Source organism: Squalius cephalus (assembly GCF_949319135.1).
Source record: "Squalius cephalus genome assembly, chromosome: 2".
In the NCBI taxonomy this organism is placed as follows: Eukaryota; Metazoa; Chordata; class Actinopteri; order Cypriniformes; family Leuciscidae; genus Squalius; species Squalius cephalus.
The window spans coordinates 63922900-63942899 of NC_137123.1; the positions used below are offsets into that span (position 1 = coordinate 63922900).

Here is a 20000-nt window from a genome sequence, read left to right on the forward strand (position 1 = left end):
TCTCTCTCGCTCTCTCTCTGTCTGTTGTGCTGCAGTGCGTTTGGAGCATAATCTTCTCCTGTAGAGTTATTATTATTTATATTTTCATAAAGAGCTCGTGTGGAGTTTGATCTTGCATCTGAACGTCTCTCTGCTCGTCATCCTCGCGTCAGTAAATCAGTAAATCAGTGAAGGTTTGAGGTGTGTGTGTGTGTGTGTGTGTGTGTGTGTGTGTGTGGATGACTGCAGGTGGGTGTGTGTGTGACGTCTGCTGGAGGCTCGTCCTGCTTTACTCCTGTCTGCTGATTGGATGGCAGCGCTGCGCTGTGATTGGTCGGTTTGTGTCCAGCAGAAGCCCTGAGACAGAGACAGAGAGAGAGAGAGAGAGATAGAGAGAGAGAGAGAGAGAGAGAGATCGAGAAAGAGAGAGAGAGAGAGAGAGAGAGAGATGCGTCTTCATGCACCGTCAGTAAACGCAGAAACAGAGTCATGGAAATACAGACTCTCAGAGCTGACCTTCAGCGGTCACATGACTGTGAATGATTACTCAGTGACAAACAAAGAAAAACAAACAGATGTCACAAACAGAGAGGCTAACTAACATTAGCTGTTGCATAGAAATAGATTTCATGCAAGCGTCAACCTTCCTGTCTCTCTCTTCAATCCAACACTAAAGGGAGTTAAACTGCAGTTCATCCACTGGCCACTAGAGGCCGGCTGCAGAAGAGACTCAATCCCATAAACCTCCATGTTAAAATGCTCAACTTTACAGCAGAAAAACATGTTTACAGTCTGGTGAAAAAAGTGGTTTTGGTCTATATATCTAATTTTGCCCTTCATGACGACTGTGAGGGGGGTGAATATTTTTGTAACTCATCCGTTTAAATTATATTAAGCCTTAAAGTTCTGAATAATTAAGGGCTTGGCCACTTGAGTGACAGGTGGATTGCCGCTAATGTCACTACTAGCCGTTTATCTGCTGTGTGTTAGCGTCACGTCACCTCAGCTAATCCGCCTCGCTGCACATTGTCGTTTATCCGCGAGTGACGCGCGGCCAAGATGGCGACGGCCGGCTCCGCCCACTTTGGGCTTCAGAAATGCTCTTCAGAAACATACGGGTGACGTCACGTCCATATCTTTCTTACAGTCTATGGTTTCATGCGTCACATGCGTAACTTTTTCACTCACCGACCAATTTGGCTACTACATTTAAGTTATCGGCCATTCAGAACTTCTACTAGCCAAAAAAAAGAAAAAGAAAAGAAAATAACCAGATTATCTACGATATATATATATTATAACATTTTGATTTCATACATTCATTTCTTATTCAAACTAAACCCTGTCATCCAGCATCTCCTCTCTTCCTCTTTCATCCTCTTCACCATAAATGTGTTTTAGATGATCAATACAGGACAGAGAACATCAGAAACTGTAGGATGCTGGAAAATAACAGTGTCTTTCTGTTCACCGAATGCTTTTTAATCTTCACTATTGCTTCAATGCAAATGAACAAGTGTGTCATTATGTGTACTGTAGTGACGAGTGTGTTCAAGTAAGCAGATATGAGCAGATTATGAGCAATACTGTATTTAATATCATGACGACTCACGAGTATTTGCGCTAAATCTGCACTGATTTGTCCTCCACGAACTTCCCAGCAAAGTGAGTAAACATTATAACAACACTCGTGATTCGTCAGCGTTCCCCGCCACGCGTTTGTTGACGGGTGTTAATTACAAACCCTGATTACATTGCAGAGTCTGAAAGAGTTTCCCGTTCTCTCCCGCAGATATTCCTGACCAGTGTTCCCCGAACCCCTGCAATCCCTACGGGACGGTGCGCTGCGAGGACAAGAAGGGCGAGTTCCTCTGCCACTGTTTCACCGGATGGAGCGGCGTCGACTGTCAGAAAGGTACGAACACACGACACTGGATTTATTCGTTTATTCTAGTGCTGGGCAACGATTAATCGCTTATTAAAGGTTTTCCCAGTGATGCCAAAAGAACCATCTCTAGTTCCCCGAAGAACCTTTCAGTGATCAGTTCTAAAAAGCACCAATTTTCTTAGTGAAGAACATTTTAAAAATCTAAAGCACCTTTTTTCACTATAATAAAAATAATAATATAGTGCTGGGCAACGATTAATCGTGATTAATCGCATCCAAAATAAAAGTTTGTGTTTACATAATATATGTGTGTGTACTGTGTATAATTATTTTGTATATATAAATACACACACATGCATGTATATATTAAAAAAAAAATTGTTATTTATATATAAAATATTAATATATATATTTAATAGAAATTATGTATACATATATATACAGTATGTAAATATTTCTTAAATATATACATGCATATGTGTGTGTATTTATTTGTACAAAATAATTATACACAGCACACACACATATATATTATGTCAAGTCAAGTCACATTTATTTATACAGCACTTTTTACAACACAGAGTGTTTCAAAGCAGCTTTACAGTGATAACAGGAAAATAATGCAACAGAGTTTGTTTCTAGAAGAAAATAGCCAGAGGCGGACAGAGTACACAGCTACATTACTTGAGTAAAAGTACAGATACCCCTTGCTAAATTTTACTCAAGTACAAGTAAAAGTACTACAGTCAGATGTCTACTTAAGTAAAAGTACTAAAGTACTTGTTTTTAAAAGTACTTGAGTATCAAGAGTACAAGAGTACATTTTCTAAATATTGCATTACTACTGCCACAGTGCTTACATTGGTAAACACAGCAAACACTTGAAGCGAAATCGATCATTAACTTGTTCAGAAAATTGAAATAGTCTGGCGAGGTGGGGCCACGGCTTGGCACATTCCCGGGATGCGATATTTTTTTTCCCAGGATGGTAGGGGAAGACTCATGAATATTCATTAGGGAAGTCATCCCTGATTGGTCTGATGACCTACCCCTAACCCCAGCCCTAAACCTACCCGTCACTGGGGTTCTTATGACCTCCATAACCCCGCCCCTAAACCTACCCGTCACTGGGGTTAAGACCAATCAGGGATGACTTCCCTAATGAATATTCATGAGTCTTCCCCTACCATCCTGGGAAAAAAAAAATCGCTCCCAGGATGGACCTGCTGCGTCTTCATCCATTTTTTCATCCATGGTTTCTTCTCTTATCTAAATCTGACCATGGAGTTGACTTTGGCGGAAAGCTGAAGGTGATTGCTGATAGGCTGTCCCAATCAGTGGCGCCTGCACAATCCAATCACATTTGAGAGGGTTTCCGAGATGGTTCTTTTTTCCTTTTTTTTTTTTTTTTTTTAGAAGAAGTAGTAACGGGTACTCACAGTTATGGATAGAAATGTAGTGGAGTAAAGAGTACAATATTTGCCTCTCAAATGTACTTGAGTAAAGTCATGAGTACTCCCCAAAAATTATACTCGAGTAAAGTACAGATCCCTCAAAATTGTACTTAAGTACTGTACTCAAGTAAATGTACTCAGTTACTGTCCGGCTCTGAAAATAGCGTCACAGTCCAGCTTAAGAAAGTTCATTTTGGTTGTAAAAAAGTTATAAATTTAGTTAATTTATATATATATATATAGCCGCTCCTGAGAGAACCGTGTTGTCATCGTCCATTATGTAAACACAAACTTTTATTTTGGATGTGATTAATCATTGCCCAGCACTAATTTATTCAAAACGATAATGAACATGCGGACAGTATCTGAACACCTTCTTTATACTGTATGGTTTCATATTCCGTATTCAAAACCTTTGCAGAGTTGGAGAGTTTGAGTCTAGTTCTGTGACTCATCAAACCACATTCATTACCGACTTCTTCACGTCTTTACTGTATAGTTTCATATTTCATATTCAACACGTTAGCAGAGTTGGAGAGTTTGAGTGCTCAAAGGAAAGAGTGGCCAGTTTCTGCCCGACACTGAGCCTCTGTGTTCCCGAGACTCCGCCCACCAGCGCCGCTCCATCCAATCACACGGCAGGCTCTGAGTCCCGAGCTCCTCCTGATTGGCTAACGGTGTGCATGTGTGTTTGTGATTGGCAGATGTGGACGAGTGCAGCAGAGGCAACGGAGAGTGTGCGCACGAGTGTAGCAACACCATGGGCAGTTACCGGTGCTCCTGTCGTCACGGTTACCGGCTGTCGGGTCACCACGCGTGTGTGGGTGAGTGACGAAGGGTTCAGTGTTCAAACAAACATACAGAACACATTATTCCTGTAGATTTGCATATTTTCATTGCAAAAAAAAAAAAGGTGTTCCTGTAGGTCAAACTGTAAGCAGGAGTTTCCATCCTTTTGTCCTCTGTGAAAAATTATATTTGGAAAATGTTTAGTTTCTGTTATGTTACATTATAATTTTTTCCGACCGCAGAGCAGTGTGTCAACAACCCTAGCAACCATTATTTAATCTTTACTCAAATATTTTTTAACTTATTTTAATTAATATATATTTAATTTGAGATATTTTAATTAGTGTTGTCAAATCGATTAATCAAGATTAATAATCACATCTAATATAAAACACACACACACACACACACACACACTCACTCACTCACACTTACACTCACACTCACTCACTCACTCACTCACTCACTCACTCACACACACACACACACACACACACACACACACACACACACTCACACACACACACTCACTCACTCACTCACACACACACACACACACACACACACATACACTCACACACACACTCACTCACTCACACACACACACACACACACACACATACACTCACTCACACTTACAATCACACACACTCACTCACACTTACACTCACACTCACACTCACACACACAGACACTCACATACATATACACACACACATATATATAACATATTTTATGTTAGATGCGAATAATGGCGATTGATTGATTTGACGCCACTATTTTATTTTTTATTTTTTATTTAATCCTATTTTTAGGATTGTTTTATTATTTTTTTAAATTCTCTAAACTTTTTAATGAAATTACACTTTCTTATGGAAGCTTGTTTCTGCCATATATAAAAAAATAAATAAGGTACTTGTGATTTTTTTACCTCGCAGTTCTGACTGACTTTCAATGAAGTTTATAATTTGCAATCCTGGTTTCCCTCACAGATGTGAACGAGTGTGTGGAGACTCCAGATGTGTGTGGAAGCGCGCGCTGCTCCAACCTCATCGGGAGCTACGACTGCCTGTGTGACGAGGGCTTCGTCTACGACAACCTCAGCAGGAGCTGCACAGGTGCGTTTACAGGAGATTACCGTGTTTACAGGAGATTACAGCGTTTACAGGAGGAGGTTACAGTGCAGGTGCGTTTACAGTACATTACCGCGCAGGTGCGTTTATAGGGAGTTACAGCGGAGGTGTGTTTACAGGGCGTTACCGCGCAGGTGCGTTTACAGTACGTTACCGCGCAGGTGCGTTTACAGGACACAGGTGCGTTTACAGGACGTTACCGCATTTACTGGGAGTTACAGCGGAGGTGCTTTTACAGGACGTTACCACGTTTACAGGGAGTTACAGCGGAGGTGTGTTTACAGGGCATTACAGCGCAGGTGCGTTTACAGGAGGTTACCGCTTTTACAGGACGTTACAGCGGAGGTGCGTTTACAGGAGGTTACCGCTCAGGTGCGTTTACAGGACTTTACAGCGGAGGTGCGTTTACAGGAGGTTACCGCGTTTACAGTACGTTACCGCGCAGGTGCGTTTACAGGACACAGGTGCGTTTACAGGACACAGGTGCGTTTACAGGACGTTACCGCAAAGGTGCGTTTACAGGGCATTACCGCGCAGGTTCGTTTACAGGACACAGGTGTGTTTACAGGACACAGGTGCGTTTACAGGACGTTACAGCGCAGGTGCGTCTACAGGGAGTTACAGCGCAGGTTTGTTTACAGGGCGTTACCGCGCAGGTTCGTTTACAGGACACAGGTGTGTTTACAGGACGTTACAGCGCAGGTGCGTTTACAGGACACAGGTGTGTTTACAGGGCGTTACCGCGCAGGTTCGTTTACAGGACACAGGTGTGTTTACAGGACGTTACAGCGCAGGTGCGTTTACAGGACACAGGTGTGTTTACAGGGAGTTACAGCGGAGGTGTGTTTACAGGACACAGGTGTGTTTACAGGAGGTTACCGCATTTACAGTACGTTACCGCGCAGGTGCGTTTACAGTACGTTACAGCGTTTACAGGGAGTTACAGCGCAGGTGCATTTACAGGACGTTACAGGACACATGTGCGTTTACAGGAGGTTACCGCGTTTACAGTACGTTACCGCGCAGGTGCGTTTACAGTACATTACCGCGCAGGTGCGTTTACAGGGAGTTACAGCGGAGGTGCGTTTACAGTACATTACCGCGCAGGTGCGTTTACAGGGAGTTACTGCAGAGGTGCGTTTACAGGACGTTACAGCGCAGGTGCGTTTACAGTACATTACCGCGCAGGTGCATTTACAGGGAGTTTCAGTGGAGGTGCGTTTACAGTACATTACCACGCAGGTGCGTTTACAGTACATTACCGCACAGGTGCGTTTACAGGGAGTTACAGTGGAGGTGCGTTTACAGTACATTACCGCGCAGGTGCGTTTACAGGGAGTTACAGCGGAGGTGCGTTTACAGGACGTTACAGCGCAGGTGCGTTTACAGTACATTACCGCGCAGGTGCATTTACAGGGAGTTTCAGTGGAGGTGCGTTTACAGTACATTACCACTCAGGTGCGTTTACAGTACATTACCGCACAGGTGCGTTTACAGGGAGTTACAGTGGAGGTGCGTTTACAGTACATTACCGCGCAGGTGCGTTTACAGGGAGTTACAGCGGAGGTGTGTTTACAGGGCATTACAGCGCAGGTGCGTTTACAGGAGGTTACCGCGCAGGTGCGTTTACAGGACTTTACAGCGGAGGTGCGTTTACAGGAGGTTACCGCGTTTACAGTACGTTACCGCGCAGGTGCGTTTACAGGGAGTTACAGCGGAGGTGCGTTTACAGGGAGTTACAGCGGAGGTGCGTTTACAGGACGTTACAGCGGAGGTGTGTTTACAGGGCATTACAGCGCAGGTGCGTTTACAGGAGGTTACCGCGCAGGTGCGTTTACAGGACTTTACAGCGGAGGTGCGTTTACAGGGAGTTACTGCAGAGGTGCGTTTACAGGACGTTACAGCGCAGGTGCGTTTACAGTACATTACCGCGCAGGTACATTTAGGTGTGTTTACAGGACACAGGTGTGTTTACAGGAGGTTACTGCATTTACAGTACGTTACCGCGCAGGTGCGTTTACAGTACATTACCGCGCATGTGCGTTTACAGGGAGTTACAGCGCAGGTGCGTTTACAGGACGTTACCGCGTTTACAGGGAGTTACAGCGCAGGTGCGTTTACAGGACATTACCGCATTTACAGTACGTTACCGCGCAGGTGCGTTTACAGTACGTTACTGCGCAGGTGCGTTTACAGGGAGTTACAGCGGAGGTGCGTTTACAGGACGTTACAGCGCAGGTGCGTTTACAGGACGTTACCGCGTTTACAGGGAGTTACAGCGCAGGTGCGTTTACAGGACGTTACAGGACACAGGTGTGTTTACAGGAGGTTACCGCGTTTACAGTACGTTACCGCGCAGGTGCGTTTACAGGGAGTTACAGCGGAGGTGCGTTTACAGGACGTTACAGCGCAGGTGCGTTTACAGTACATTACCGCGCAGGTGCGTTTACAGGGAGTTACAGCGGAGGTGCGTTTACAGGAAGTTACAGCGCAGGTGCGTTTACAGTACATTACCGCGCAGGTGCGTTTACAGGGAGTTACAGCGGAGGTGCGTTTACAGGAAGTTACAGCGCAGGTGCGTTTACAGTACATTACAGCGCAGGTGCGTTTACAGGACGTTACCGCGTTTACAGGGAGTTACAGCGCAGGTGCGTTTACAGGACGTTACAGGACACAGGTGTGTTTACAGGAGGTTACCGCATTTACAGTACGTTACCGCGCAGGTGCGTTTACAGGGAGTTACAGCGGAGGTGCGTTTACAGGACGTTACAGCGCAGGTGCGTTTACAGTACATTACCGCGCAGGTGCGTTTACAGGGAGTTACAGCGGAGGTGCGTTTACAGGAAGTTACAGCGCAGGTGCGTTTACAGTACATTACCGCGCAGGTGCGTTTACAGGGAGTTACAGCGGAGGTGCGTTTACAGTACGTTACCGCGCAGGTGCGTTTACAGGGAGTTACAGCGGAGGTGCGTTTACAGGACGTTACCGCGCAGGTGCGTTTACAGGGAGTTACAGCGGAGGTGCGTTTACAGTACGTTACCGCGCAGGTGCGTTTACAGGGAGTTACAGCGGAGGTGCGTTTACAGGACGTTACCGCGCAGGTGCGTTTACAGGGAGTTACAGCGGAGGTGCGTTTACAGGACGTTACAGCGCAGGTGCGTTTACAGTACATTACCGCGCAGGTGCATTTACAGGGAGTTACAGCGGAGGTGCGTTTACAGTACATTACCGCGCAGGTGCGTTTACAGGGAGTTACAGCGGAGGTGTGTTTACAGGACACAGGTGTGTTTACAGGAGGTTACCGCATTTGCAGTACGTTACCGCGCAGGTGCGTTTACAGTACGTTACTGCGCAGGTGCGTTTACAGTACGTTACCGCGCAGGTGCGTTTACAGGGAGTTACAGCGGAGGTGCGTTTACAGTACGTTACCGCGCAGGTGCGTTTACAGTACGTTACTGCGCAGGTGCATTTACAGGGAGTTACAGTGCAGGTAGGCCTGTCGCGATAGTCGATAAGTCAATTAATCGCACGATAAAAAAAAATGAGCTCGATCATTTTTTCCGGCCGCGATAATTCCATTTGCATGCTTGTTTGTTTTCCTCGTCTCTCTCTCTCTACCAAAGAGACTGGATTACCACTCTCGGTTCTTTAGCGTATAGGAGGAGTGAACTCTCTTCGTCTCTTGTCAGTTGCATGGTCTTTGTGTGGGGAGGCGGCGCGCGGCGCTTGTCAGTCACGTATGGGAAAGCGCCGGCAGGACTGTTTGCGGCTACTGCCGGGAGAGAGAGAAGACGCTAGTTGTGAGTTGCGACAGCGAACCCGATCACATGAAAATGCGTATCTATACCACGAATGTTATTTCTCGTGCCATTTATACGCCAAAAATAGTTTTTGCGTGCATATGATACGCTCTTTATGGGGTGTAATACGCACTCCTCACCCCTAATCCTAACCAAGTATTTTCAGTGCGTAGCATACACGCAATAAAGTGCGTCTCCGTCTTCCCGACAGTACACAATCACTTGACAAAGTAACAGGAGGACAGTGCAGAATGGTGTGATATGGCTTGTTGAGGCTTTTTTTAATTTGTTTACAAAGGTCCTAACCGGAAGTTTTGCCTGTTATGGAATGTATCACTATTTATGCCTAATGTCTAAAGCCTAATGTTTAATATTTTTTGAAGTGCAATTTTGTTTACATCCATTTTATTTATTAACAGACATTTATTTTGTTAACAGACACTAAGAGTCCATTGCTTTTATTGTTTTTGGTTGTTTTGTTCATTTTTTGGGATATTTAAAATGTTTTCCGTTTTCAATGTTGAATGTTGAAAAGGTGTACCTGCATTATTATGCCATTATAATTATATTAAATGAAAATGGTCTCAGAACGACAATATTATCGTTTATCGCGATAATTTCTTGGACAATTTATCGTCCAGCAAAATTTGTTATCGTGACAGGCCTAAGTGCAGGTGTGTTTACAGGACACAGGTGCGTTTACAGGAGGTTACCGCGTTTACAGTACGTTACCGCGCAGGTGCGTTTACAGGGAGTTACAGCGCAGGTGTGTTTACAGGACACAGGTGCGTTTACAGGGAGTTACAGCGCAGGTGTGTTTACAGGACACAGGTGCGTTTACAGGACGTTACCGCGTTTACAGGACGTTACCGCGTTTACAGGACGTTACCGTGCAGGTGCGTTTACAGGGAGTTACAGCGCAGGTGTGTTTACAGGACACAGGTGCGTTTACAGGACGTTACCGCGTTTACAGGAGGTTACCGCGTTTACAGGAGGTTACCGCGCAGGTGCGTTTACAGGGAGTTACAGCGCAGGTGTGTTTACAGGACACAGGTGCGTTTACAGGACGTTACCGCGTTTACAGGACGTTACCGCGTTTACAGGACGTTACCGCGCAGGTGCGTTTACAGGGAGTTACAGCGCAGGTGTGTTTACAGGACACAGGTGCGTTTACAGGACGTTACCGCGTTTACAGGACGTTACCGCGTTTACAGGACGTTACCGCGCAGGTGCATTTACAGGACGTTACAGCGCATGTTAATCTAATTAATAGCATGATGTGCCGATTAATCTATTTAATCGCACCAAAAATTATCCCAAAATATATTTTAAAGTCATTATTGTGTTTAGAAAGAAGAAGGTTTAGAAATAAATATTTTATTTGATTCAACATAGAATTTATTACACATAAACTTGTTACAACAACCATAATTTTTTCAAATTTGAATGACTTTCTTTCACTTGTGGAACATAAAAGAAGATCAATAGTAACCAAAACAGTTGCCAAAATGTTTCAAAATATCTTCTTTTATGTTCCGCAAAAGAAACAAAGTAACATTTTTTAAACGACTTTAAAGAATTTCCCTGTAATTTTTTTTTTTAAATAAATTTTAATGACATTATTTATTTAAGAATCTAAGCTTGCGGTAAATGTAATTGAGTCATTCATTCATTTGATTCTTTCATACGGCTGATACATTCAGATAAATGTCTCTCTTTATGAATGAGTCATTGAATCAATCACCCGATTCATTCAAAACACAGATTCATTTGGAAATGAATCGCTGCTGTGTGTTCAGTTCTGCTCTTGGCTTTATAGGTAATATTTTTGTTAGCAAACGAGCAAAATCAGACAATATTGTGTCTAAAATATACCACAATATTAACATCTAATTCACCGAACGGTTGTATAAAAGAATGAGCGTCATGCAGCAGTCTGAAGGAACGGATCATTTCATCATAACGTTCATCCTGACCTTCATCTCTGAACTTGTTTAAATGTCTCTCAGTCTCAGTACGGGATGTTCAGTCTCATTATCCCACATTCATCTGTTTTTGTGACTTTCCCCCAGTCATCAGTGTTGAGGGGAAGCGTGTGCAGGTTACGTAACCCCAGATCCACTTTAGTTTCCTACCAGGGAAATTCATGCTGCTTATTTGTGTTCAGGCCATTTGAGCATCTTTCATCATCCAAAACAAGAGGAAGAGGATTATATAATGTGTGTGTTTCACTTTAGGCCACTTCCTGTTGACTCATTAAAGACACATAGAGCTGGTCAAGAGTTAAACTCATTTATTCCAGATTATGGTTTATAAATGAGAGTTAAAAATGGGAATTTTCCGTTTTTCCCGTCAGACGTGGACGAGTGTGAGACGCATGTGTGTGAGGAGGAGTGTGTGAACACGCCGGGAAGTTTCCGTTGCTACTGTGATGGACGGCAGGGGAAAAGACTGGGGCCAGATTTCCGGAGCTGTGAGGTGACACACACACACACATACACACACACATACACACACACACACACACACACACACACATACACACACACACACACACTCACACACACACACACACACACACACACACACACACACACACACACACACACACACACACACACACACAAACACACACACAAACACACACACACACACACACACACACTCTCTCACACACACACACACACACACACACACACACAAACACTCACACAAACACACACACACACACACACACACACACACACACACACACTCACACACACACACACACACACACACACACACACACACACACACACACAAACACACATACACACAAACACACACACACACACACACACACACACACACACACACACACACACACACACACACTCACACACACACACGGATCTATAAACTGTCATGGATGGGATATTTATATCAGTCTCTCATCTGTGCAGATTCACATGATCAGTGATGCTCGTTTACTAAAGGCCCTGATATACTCAGTGTGTTCATGTTTGTCTGACCTCGACACCTCAAAGAAGGCGGAGCCTCAGAGCCACACCCACCTAATTACATCATCAGCACACTGACCAATAGGAGCTCAGAGGAGTTTCCCTGCCGGAGCAAACTTTTCCAGCTGTAACTTGTCAGACTCCTGAAACGAACTCCATATGAATTTCATTTTGGCCTGATTTTATTCAAAATGACACGAGTATATCGGGGTCTTTACATTTACATTTGATTAGTCACACAGAATTAGAGCATTTATTATTATTATTTGCATCATAATGTTTCTTTTTAAATTGTTTAAAATTCTAAAGCTTTATTTCCATGTTTAAAATAGATATTAAATCCCAGAATGTCCTTGTGGCGTCTTGGACAAATAAATATGCATACACACATAAACATATATGAAGGATAGAAAGTCAGTCTGATCATAAGCTTCATATTTCATATTCTTTCAGATGTGTTGCTGTATTCTGATAGAACAAACTCAGTTTCGCGTCTTTACACCCTCGAAGGATTAAAGAGTTCTGTTTCATTTTGAATGTTAAGTTTCAGTTTTATCTTTCACTTTAAACTGGTGATGAAATAGTTTTACTTTCACTTCTGTCTTTTGAAAATGACTTTAAGTTTCATTTATGATTTTAGTATCAGTGTTTCTTCACGCGTTTCTCAGAATTGAATCAGAGTCTCGATCATGTCAGACTGGACTAGTTTTGCCACTCCTGCATTTTAACCATCATAACTGATAACTCATAATAATTCTGTTTTTTTGATTCTGGATCAACTTTATTCTCTATAGAGAAAGTTCTTCTCTATATCAGTGTCAGTGTTTCTGAACTCCTGAAACGCCTCCATTGTAGTCTTGAGTTTCTTCCGGGAACGAACACGTCACAATATTCCTCATTATAATAATTAATGCGCAGAATAAAGGGGCGGGGCCTGGTTGAGTTAGTTAGTATTGTGTTAAACTGCCGGTTATGGAAAGGGGCGGGACATTTCCCAAACACACTCGAAGCGCTCGACCAATCACAACACACTGCTCCAGCCGACCAATCAGAGCACAGTGTGCTTTTCAGAAGGAGGGGCTTCATAGAGACAGGAAGTAAACAGAGCGTTACTGACAGACTGGGAAGAGAGGAGCCGCAACAATGGAGAATATGAGGAGAATAATCAACATCACAGCAGGAAAACCTGTTCTAGTAGAGCCTGAAAACAAGGGCGCAATATGGCGATAGTTTTTGCTCAAATCCTGAGTTTGATTATTTGCATATATTTTGATCTTCTTCCTCTCTGTGTGTTTCTGAAGACCATCGAGCTTCATCTGCCGCAGGACATGAGGAGGAACTCGCGCTCGCTGTATCTCGGACGCATGTTCAGCGGGATTCCTGTGGTCAGATTACGCTTCCGGCGCAGGGTCCAGACCGGGTGAGCACAGATGATCACATGATGCACGGGGTCACATGATCTGAGACACGCAAACATCAGAGCTGGGACGATAAATCGATGCATCGTGAATCATGCAATTTTTTACGAATGCATCGCAATTCTCTCTTGAATCGATTTTATCGATATTAAAGATTCGTTCGTTCATGACCGACACATCACTAGTGAACATGCATTATTTCAGTGGCTGTTTCCCCTCAGATTCACGGCGGAGTTTGACCTCAGGACCTTCGACCCCGAGGGCGTGATCTTCTTCGCCGGCGGACACTTGAACAGCTCCTGGATTGTTCTGGTGGTGCATCATGGGAAACTGGAGCTGCAGCTGAAATACGGAGCCGTGAGTCGAGTGACGAGCAGCGGCCCGCAGGTCAATGACGGACAGTGGCATAAGGTCAGAGGTCACTGCAGGGGTCACGACTGAAACACAGGTTCACACACTAGCTGTGTTTCCGTCCAATAAATGTCAACATGAATTTTTATTTCGAAATTAAAAACATGTATTATAGTCAGGGTTGTTATTATAACTGAAACTAAAACATTTTCGTTACTTGAAAGAAAATAAAACCTTAACTGAATAAAATAAAATAAATAATTAATTATATTTCAGCTAGTTGCAACATTTCTCATTTTCATTTAGTTTAACATTGATGTGCTAAAAAAAACTTAAAGTGAAATAAAAAAAAAAATAAAAAAATATAGTCATATTTAAAATGACTTCCAATAAAATGTAAAAAATGAAAACAGAAAATATAAATTGTAATTCAAAATATGAATAACTATAATATATCCCAATTATACTAAAATAACACTTATTCTAGTCATTGTCTGCGTGAACTGCATTAATAATGTTTTTGTTAGTATATTAATAGATCCAGGAAAAAAAACAGCATCACATCATTAAAGACTTTAAATCACTTTTTCAGGGTTTCTGCAGTTCTTAAAAAGTCTTCATTTGAAAAGATTTTAAATTGGCGCAGAAATTTCTAAACTAATAAATTCATGACATTAATCGTCACACGAGGGATTGTTCAAAAGTAAAGTAAATCTGCTGAAAGCTGTTTATAGCAACTCTTCAAAGTTTAAAATTGTGTGCTTGATGTGACACACCAAACTTTCCCTTGATAAAGCCTCTTGTGGTGTGTGTGTGTGTGTGTGTGTGTGTGTGTGTGTGTGTGTGTGTGTGTGTGTGTGTGTGTGTGTGTGTGTGTGTGTGTGTGTGTGTACGTGTGTGTGTGTGTGTGTGTGTGTGTGTGTGTGTGTGTGTGTGTTCGTGTGTGTGTGTGCGTGTGTGTGTGTGTCCCAGATCTCAGTGGAGGAGCAGGGGCGGAGTCTCGTCATCAAGATTGACAGGGAGGCGGTGATGAAGATCGCAGTGAACGGGGATCTGTTCACGATGAATAAAGGCATGCATGAGCTCAACCTGACGGTGGGAGGCATTCCCTTCAGAGACGACGGGCTGGTCAGCAGGGTGAGACACGGGCGACTTACACACGAGTGAAAACTGTGACTGTACACTGACCAAACCTGCTGATACGTGATCGCAACTACTGTACATGCTACTGTACATCTTTTATTTTGTGTGTTTGTGTTTTAAATGTGTCTATTGTATGTTCTGTTGTTGACAATTTGATTTCAGGTTCTAATCTGGTATCATTTGATTATTATTTATTTACATCAGTCTCTCATTCATCTCACATCAGTCTCATATTAGTTTTACATACGTCTCACATTCTCTCACTAGTCTATAATGTTTCATCAGTCTCTCATTGGTCTCGCATCAGTCTCATATTAGTCTCAAATCAGTCTAGTTAACTGGTGTGTGTGTGTGTGTGTGTTGATAGGAGATTAACCCATGACTGGATGGCTGTATAAAGGACTGGCGCTGGTTAACTGGTGTGTGTGTGTGTGTGTGTGTGTGTGTGTGTGTGTGTGTGTGTGTGTGTTGATCGCAGGTTAACCCTCGACTGGCGCTGGTTAACTGTTGTGTGTGTGTGTGTGTGTGTGTGCCCTCAACTGGACGGTTGTATGAAGGACTGGCTCTGGTTAACTTGTGTGTGTGTGTGTGTGTGTGTGTGTGTGTGTGTGTGTGTGTGTGTGTGTGTGTGTGTGTGTGTGTGTGTGTTGATGATCACAGGTTAACCCTCGACTGGACGGTTGTATGAAGGACTGGCGCTGGTTAACTTGTGTGTGTGTGTGTGTGTGTGTGTGTGTGTGTGTGTGTGTGTGTGTGTTGATGATCGCAGGTTAACCCTCGACTGGACGGTTGTATGAAGGACTGGCGCTGGTTAACTTGTGTGTGTGTGTGTGTGTGTGTGTTGATGATCGCAGGTTAACCCTCGACTGGACGGTTGTATGAAGGACTGGCGCTGGTTAACTTGTGTGTGTGTGTGTGTGTGTGTGTGTGTGTGTGTGTGTGTGTGTGTTGATGATCACAGGTTAACCCTCGACTGGACGGTTGTATGAAGGACTGGCGCTGGTTAACTTGTGTGTGTGTGTGTGTGTGTGTGTGTGTGTGTGTGTGTGTGTGTGTGTGTGTGTTGATGATCGCAGGTTAACCCTCGACTGGACGGTTGTATGAAGGACTGGCGCTGGTTAACTTGTGTGTGTGTGTGTGTTTGTTGATGATCGCAGGTTAACCCTCGACTGGACGGTTGTATGAAGGACTGGCGCTGGTTAACTTGTGTGTGTGTGTGTGTGTGTGTGTGTTGATGATCGCAGGTTAACCCTCGACTGGACGGTTGTATGAAGGACTGGCGCTGGTTAACTTGTGTGTGTGTGTGTGTGTGTGTGTGTGTGTGTGTGTGTGTGTTGATGATCACAGGTTAACCCTCGACTGGACGGTTGTATGAAGGACTGGCGCTGGTTAACTTGTGTGTGTGTGTGTGTGTGTGTGTGTGTGTGTGTGTGTGTGTGTGTGTGTGTGTGTGTGTGTGTGTGTGTGTGTGTGTGTGTGTTGATGATCGCAGGTTAACCCTCGACTGGACGGTTGTATGAAGGACTGGCGCTGGTTAACTTGTGTGTGTGTGTGTGTGTGTGTGTTGATGATCGCAGGTTAACCCTCGACTGGACGGTTGTATGAAGGACTGGCGCTGGTTAACTGGTGAGGACACGTCCATTCAGGAAACCATCCGGAATAACGAGCGCATGCAGTGTTACGCTGTCGAGGACCACAGCGCCTTCTACCCCGGACACGGCTTCGCATACTTCAACCACAGCCACGGTGTGTGTGTGTGTGTGTGTGTGTGTGTCAGGGCGCTCTCAGTCTGATTTATGTACTACTGTAGTGTTTATTCATATTTCAAATTCATTCAATTTTATATTTTCAGTTTTCGTTTTAGTAATTTGTATGTGCTTTTGTCACTTTTAGTAGTTTTTGTGGTAACACTTTACAATTAGGTTCCATTTGTTAACATTGATTAAATTGAAAATTACAGTTAACAGTTTTTTTGTAAATAGTTTTTTTTTATAATAGTTTTAGTTAATGATAATCGCTCTGCTTCCCGTAGGAGACGATCAGACACTCCGTGTGCATGTGACCCTGCGTCCCGCCTCCTCTAACGGGGTCCTGTTCGCTCTGGTCCGTCAGGATCAAGTCCCGTTCTCCATCTCTCTGTCAGACTATCATCCCGGGACACTTAAGTGGACTGAGGTGTGTGTGTGTGAGAGTGAGAGTGAGAGTGAGTGTGAGTGTGAGTGAGTGAGAGTGAGTGAGAGTGAGTGAGTGTGAGTGTGAGTGTGAGTGTGAGTGTGAGAGTGAGTGTGAGTGTGTGTGTGTGTGTGTGTGTGTGTGTGTGTGTGTGTGTGTGTGTGTGTGTGAGAGAGAGTGAGTGAGTGTGAGTGTGAGTGTGAGTGTGAGTGTGAGAGTGAGTGTGAGTGTGTGTGTGTGTGTGTGTGTGTGTGTGTGTGTGTGAGAGAGAGAGAGTGTGTGTGTGAGAGTGAGTGTGAGAGAGTGAGAGAGTGAGTGTGAGTGAGAGTGTGAGTGAGTGAGAGTGAGTGTGAGAGAGTGAGTGTGAGAGAGTGAGTGTGAGTGAGAGTGAGTGAGTGTGAGAGAGTGAGAGTGAGTGAGAGTGTGTGTGAGAGTGAGTGTGAGTGAGAGTGTGAGTGAGTGTGAGAGTGAGTGTGAGTGTGTGAGAGTGAGTGTGTGTGAGAGAGTGAGAGTGAGTGAGAGTGTGTGTGAGAGTGAGTGTGAGTGAGAGTGTGAGTGAGTGTGAGAGTGAGTGTGAGTGTGTGTGAGAGAGTGAGAGTTATTCGACCCCAATAACTACCGCGGGATAAGTGTGGGCAGTGTGTTGGGAAAACTGTTCTGCAGTATCATCAACACACGCATCGTCTCACACATCTCAGCACACAACATCTTAAATAAAGCACAGATTGGCTTTTTACCAAAACACCGCACATCCGACCACATCTATTCTCTCCACACTCTAATCAACAAGAACATCAACGACAAACAAAGGAAAATATTTGCATGTTTTGTAGACTTTAAAAAAGCATTTGATTCAATTTGGCATGATGGTCTATTGTACAAAATCCTACAAATTGGCATCGGCGGAAAAACATTTGACATTATAAAATCTCTGTACACCAACAGCAAAAGTGCGGTGAAGATCGGTAACCACAGAACCGCGTTCTTCCAGCAGGGCCGTGGAGTGTGTGTGAGTGTGTGTGTGTGTGTGTGTGTGTGTGTGTGTGTGTGTTCTTCCAGCAGGGCCGTGGAGTGAGGCAGGGCTGCAGTCTGAGCCCGACTCTATTCAACATCTACATCAATGATCTGGCGTCAGTGCTAGAGAGCTCTACTGCGCCCGGCCTCACTCTACAGGGGTCAGAGGTCAGATGTCTGCTGTACGCGGATGACCTGGTCCTGCTGTCCCGCACACCTGAGGGCCTTCAGCAGAGCCTGTCCCTGCTGGGACAATACTGTCACGACTGGGCCCTGACAGTCAATCTGGACAAAACCAGAGTCATGGTGTTCCAGAAGAAAGCCCGATCTCAGGGACACAAACACCAGTTCCTGTATAAAGGCCATGTCCTGCAGCACAGCTCTAGCTACAGCTATCTGTGTGTGTGTGAGTGTGTGTGTGTGTGTGTGTGTGTGTGTGTGTGTGTGTGTGTGTGTGTGTGTGTGTGTGTGTGTGTGTGTGTGCACAGCTCTAGCTACAGCTATCTGGGCATCGACATCAGCGCTTCGGGACGCTTCGGTCTGGCTGTGAAAACACTCGGTGAAAAGGCTCGGAGGGCTTTCTATGCTATAAAGTCACGATGTGGACACTTAAAATTACCCATTAAAACCTGGATAAAATTATATAATTCAATAATAAAACCAATAATTTTATATGGATGTGAAATTTGGGGACCAGTACAAAATTGTAAAAATTGGGATAAAACATCAGTAGAAAAATTACAATTGGAAATTGGCAAAAATATTCTCGGGGTTCACAGAAACACGTCCACTGCCGCCTGCAGGGCTGAGCTGGGCCTGTACCCGCTGAACATCGAGATCCAGAAGAGATGTGTTCAGTTCTGGCATCATCTCCATCAGTCTGACCCAGAGTCAGTGCAATATAAAGCCCTCCTCGCCAATGAAAGCTCAGCAGAACCTCATCCTCTGAACACACTCGCTCTCCAACTCGTCCATCAGACTATACTCCCCATCAACCCCAAACCTATCATTAACCAAATCCACAAACATCTAAAAGACACCCATGATGAATCACTAAAAGCACATTTTGCCCTCCAGAATAAACTCCAATGTTACTCGACCCTCAATAGAACCACTAAATTGGCCAGTTATCTATTTATTAAACATTTTAAAGAAAGACAAATCCTCTCCAAATACAGATTAAGTGACCATGATCTAGAGATAGAGAGAGGAAGACGTAGACTAACATGGACAGAGAGAGAGCAGAGGATCTGTAGACACTGTGATCTACAGCACATCGAGGATGAGGAACACTTTCTGCTCTTCTGCTCTAAATACTCCAGTATAAGAGAAACCTTTCTGCCCAGATTTGAAATCTTGATTCCATCATTCTTTGAACTGAGTGACACTGAGAAAATGTTCTTCTTACTGGGAGAAGATGATAGTACAGCTGCACTAGCGGCTAAATATGTGTTAGCTATTCACAACGCCAGAGTCAGCTAATTCTCTAGAGAGACCCACTGTATTTATTCATTTATTAGGATAAATTGTGTTTATTTATCTATTTATTTATATTTACTATGCTACATATGACATGATCTATACATATATGTTTTATTTGTTTTATTATTTATATATAATATGTTGATGCTTTGGCAACATTGTGTTACACAGTCATGCTAATAAAGCTCATTTTGAATTTGAATTTGAAAATTTGTGAGAGTGAGTGAGAGTGTGTGTGAGAGTGAGTGTGAGTGAGAGTGTGAGTGTGTGTGAGAGTGAGTGTGAGTGAGAGTGTGAGTGAGTGTGAGAGTGAGAGTGAGTGTGAGAGTGAGTGAGTGTGAGAGAGTGAGAGTGAGTGAGAGTGTGTGTGAGAGT

The 20000-nt window shown here is 43.9% G+C and overlaps 1 protein-coding gene across 1 annotated transcript in view; it reads left to right on the top strand.

Annotated features, from left to right (window-relative positions):
* Positions 1-20000, top strand: part of gas6 (growth arrest-specific 6) — a 31691-nt gene that overhangs the window by 3652 nt on the left and 8039 nt on the right. Inside the window, exons 5-13 of the mRNA XM_079864024.1 lie at positions 1772-1894; positions 4026-4145; positions 5103-5228; positions 11400-11521; positions 13347-13465; positions 13685-13874; positions 14787-14951; positions 16535-16703; positions 16990-17132. Of these exons, the coding sequence (XP_079720150.1) occupies positions 1772-1894; positions 4026-4145; positions 5103-5228; positions 11400-11521; positions 13347-13465; positions 13685-13874; positions 14787-14951; positions 16535-16703; positions 16990-17132 (1277 nt within the window). The remainder of the gene's footprint in view (positions 1-1771; positions 1895-4025; positions 4146-5102; positions 5229-11399; positions 11522-13346; positions 13466-13684; positions 13875-14786; positions 14952-16534; positions 16704-16989; positions 17133-20000) is intronic.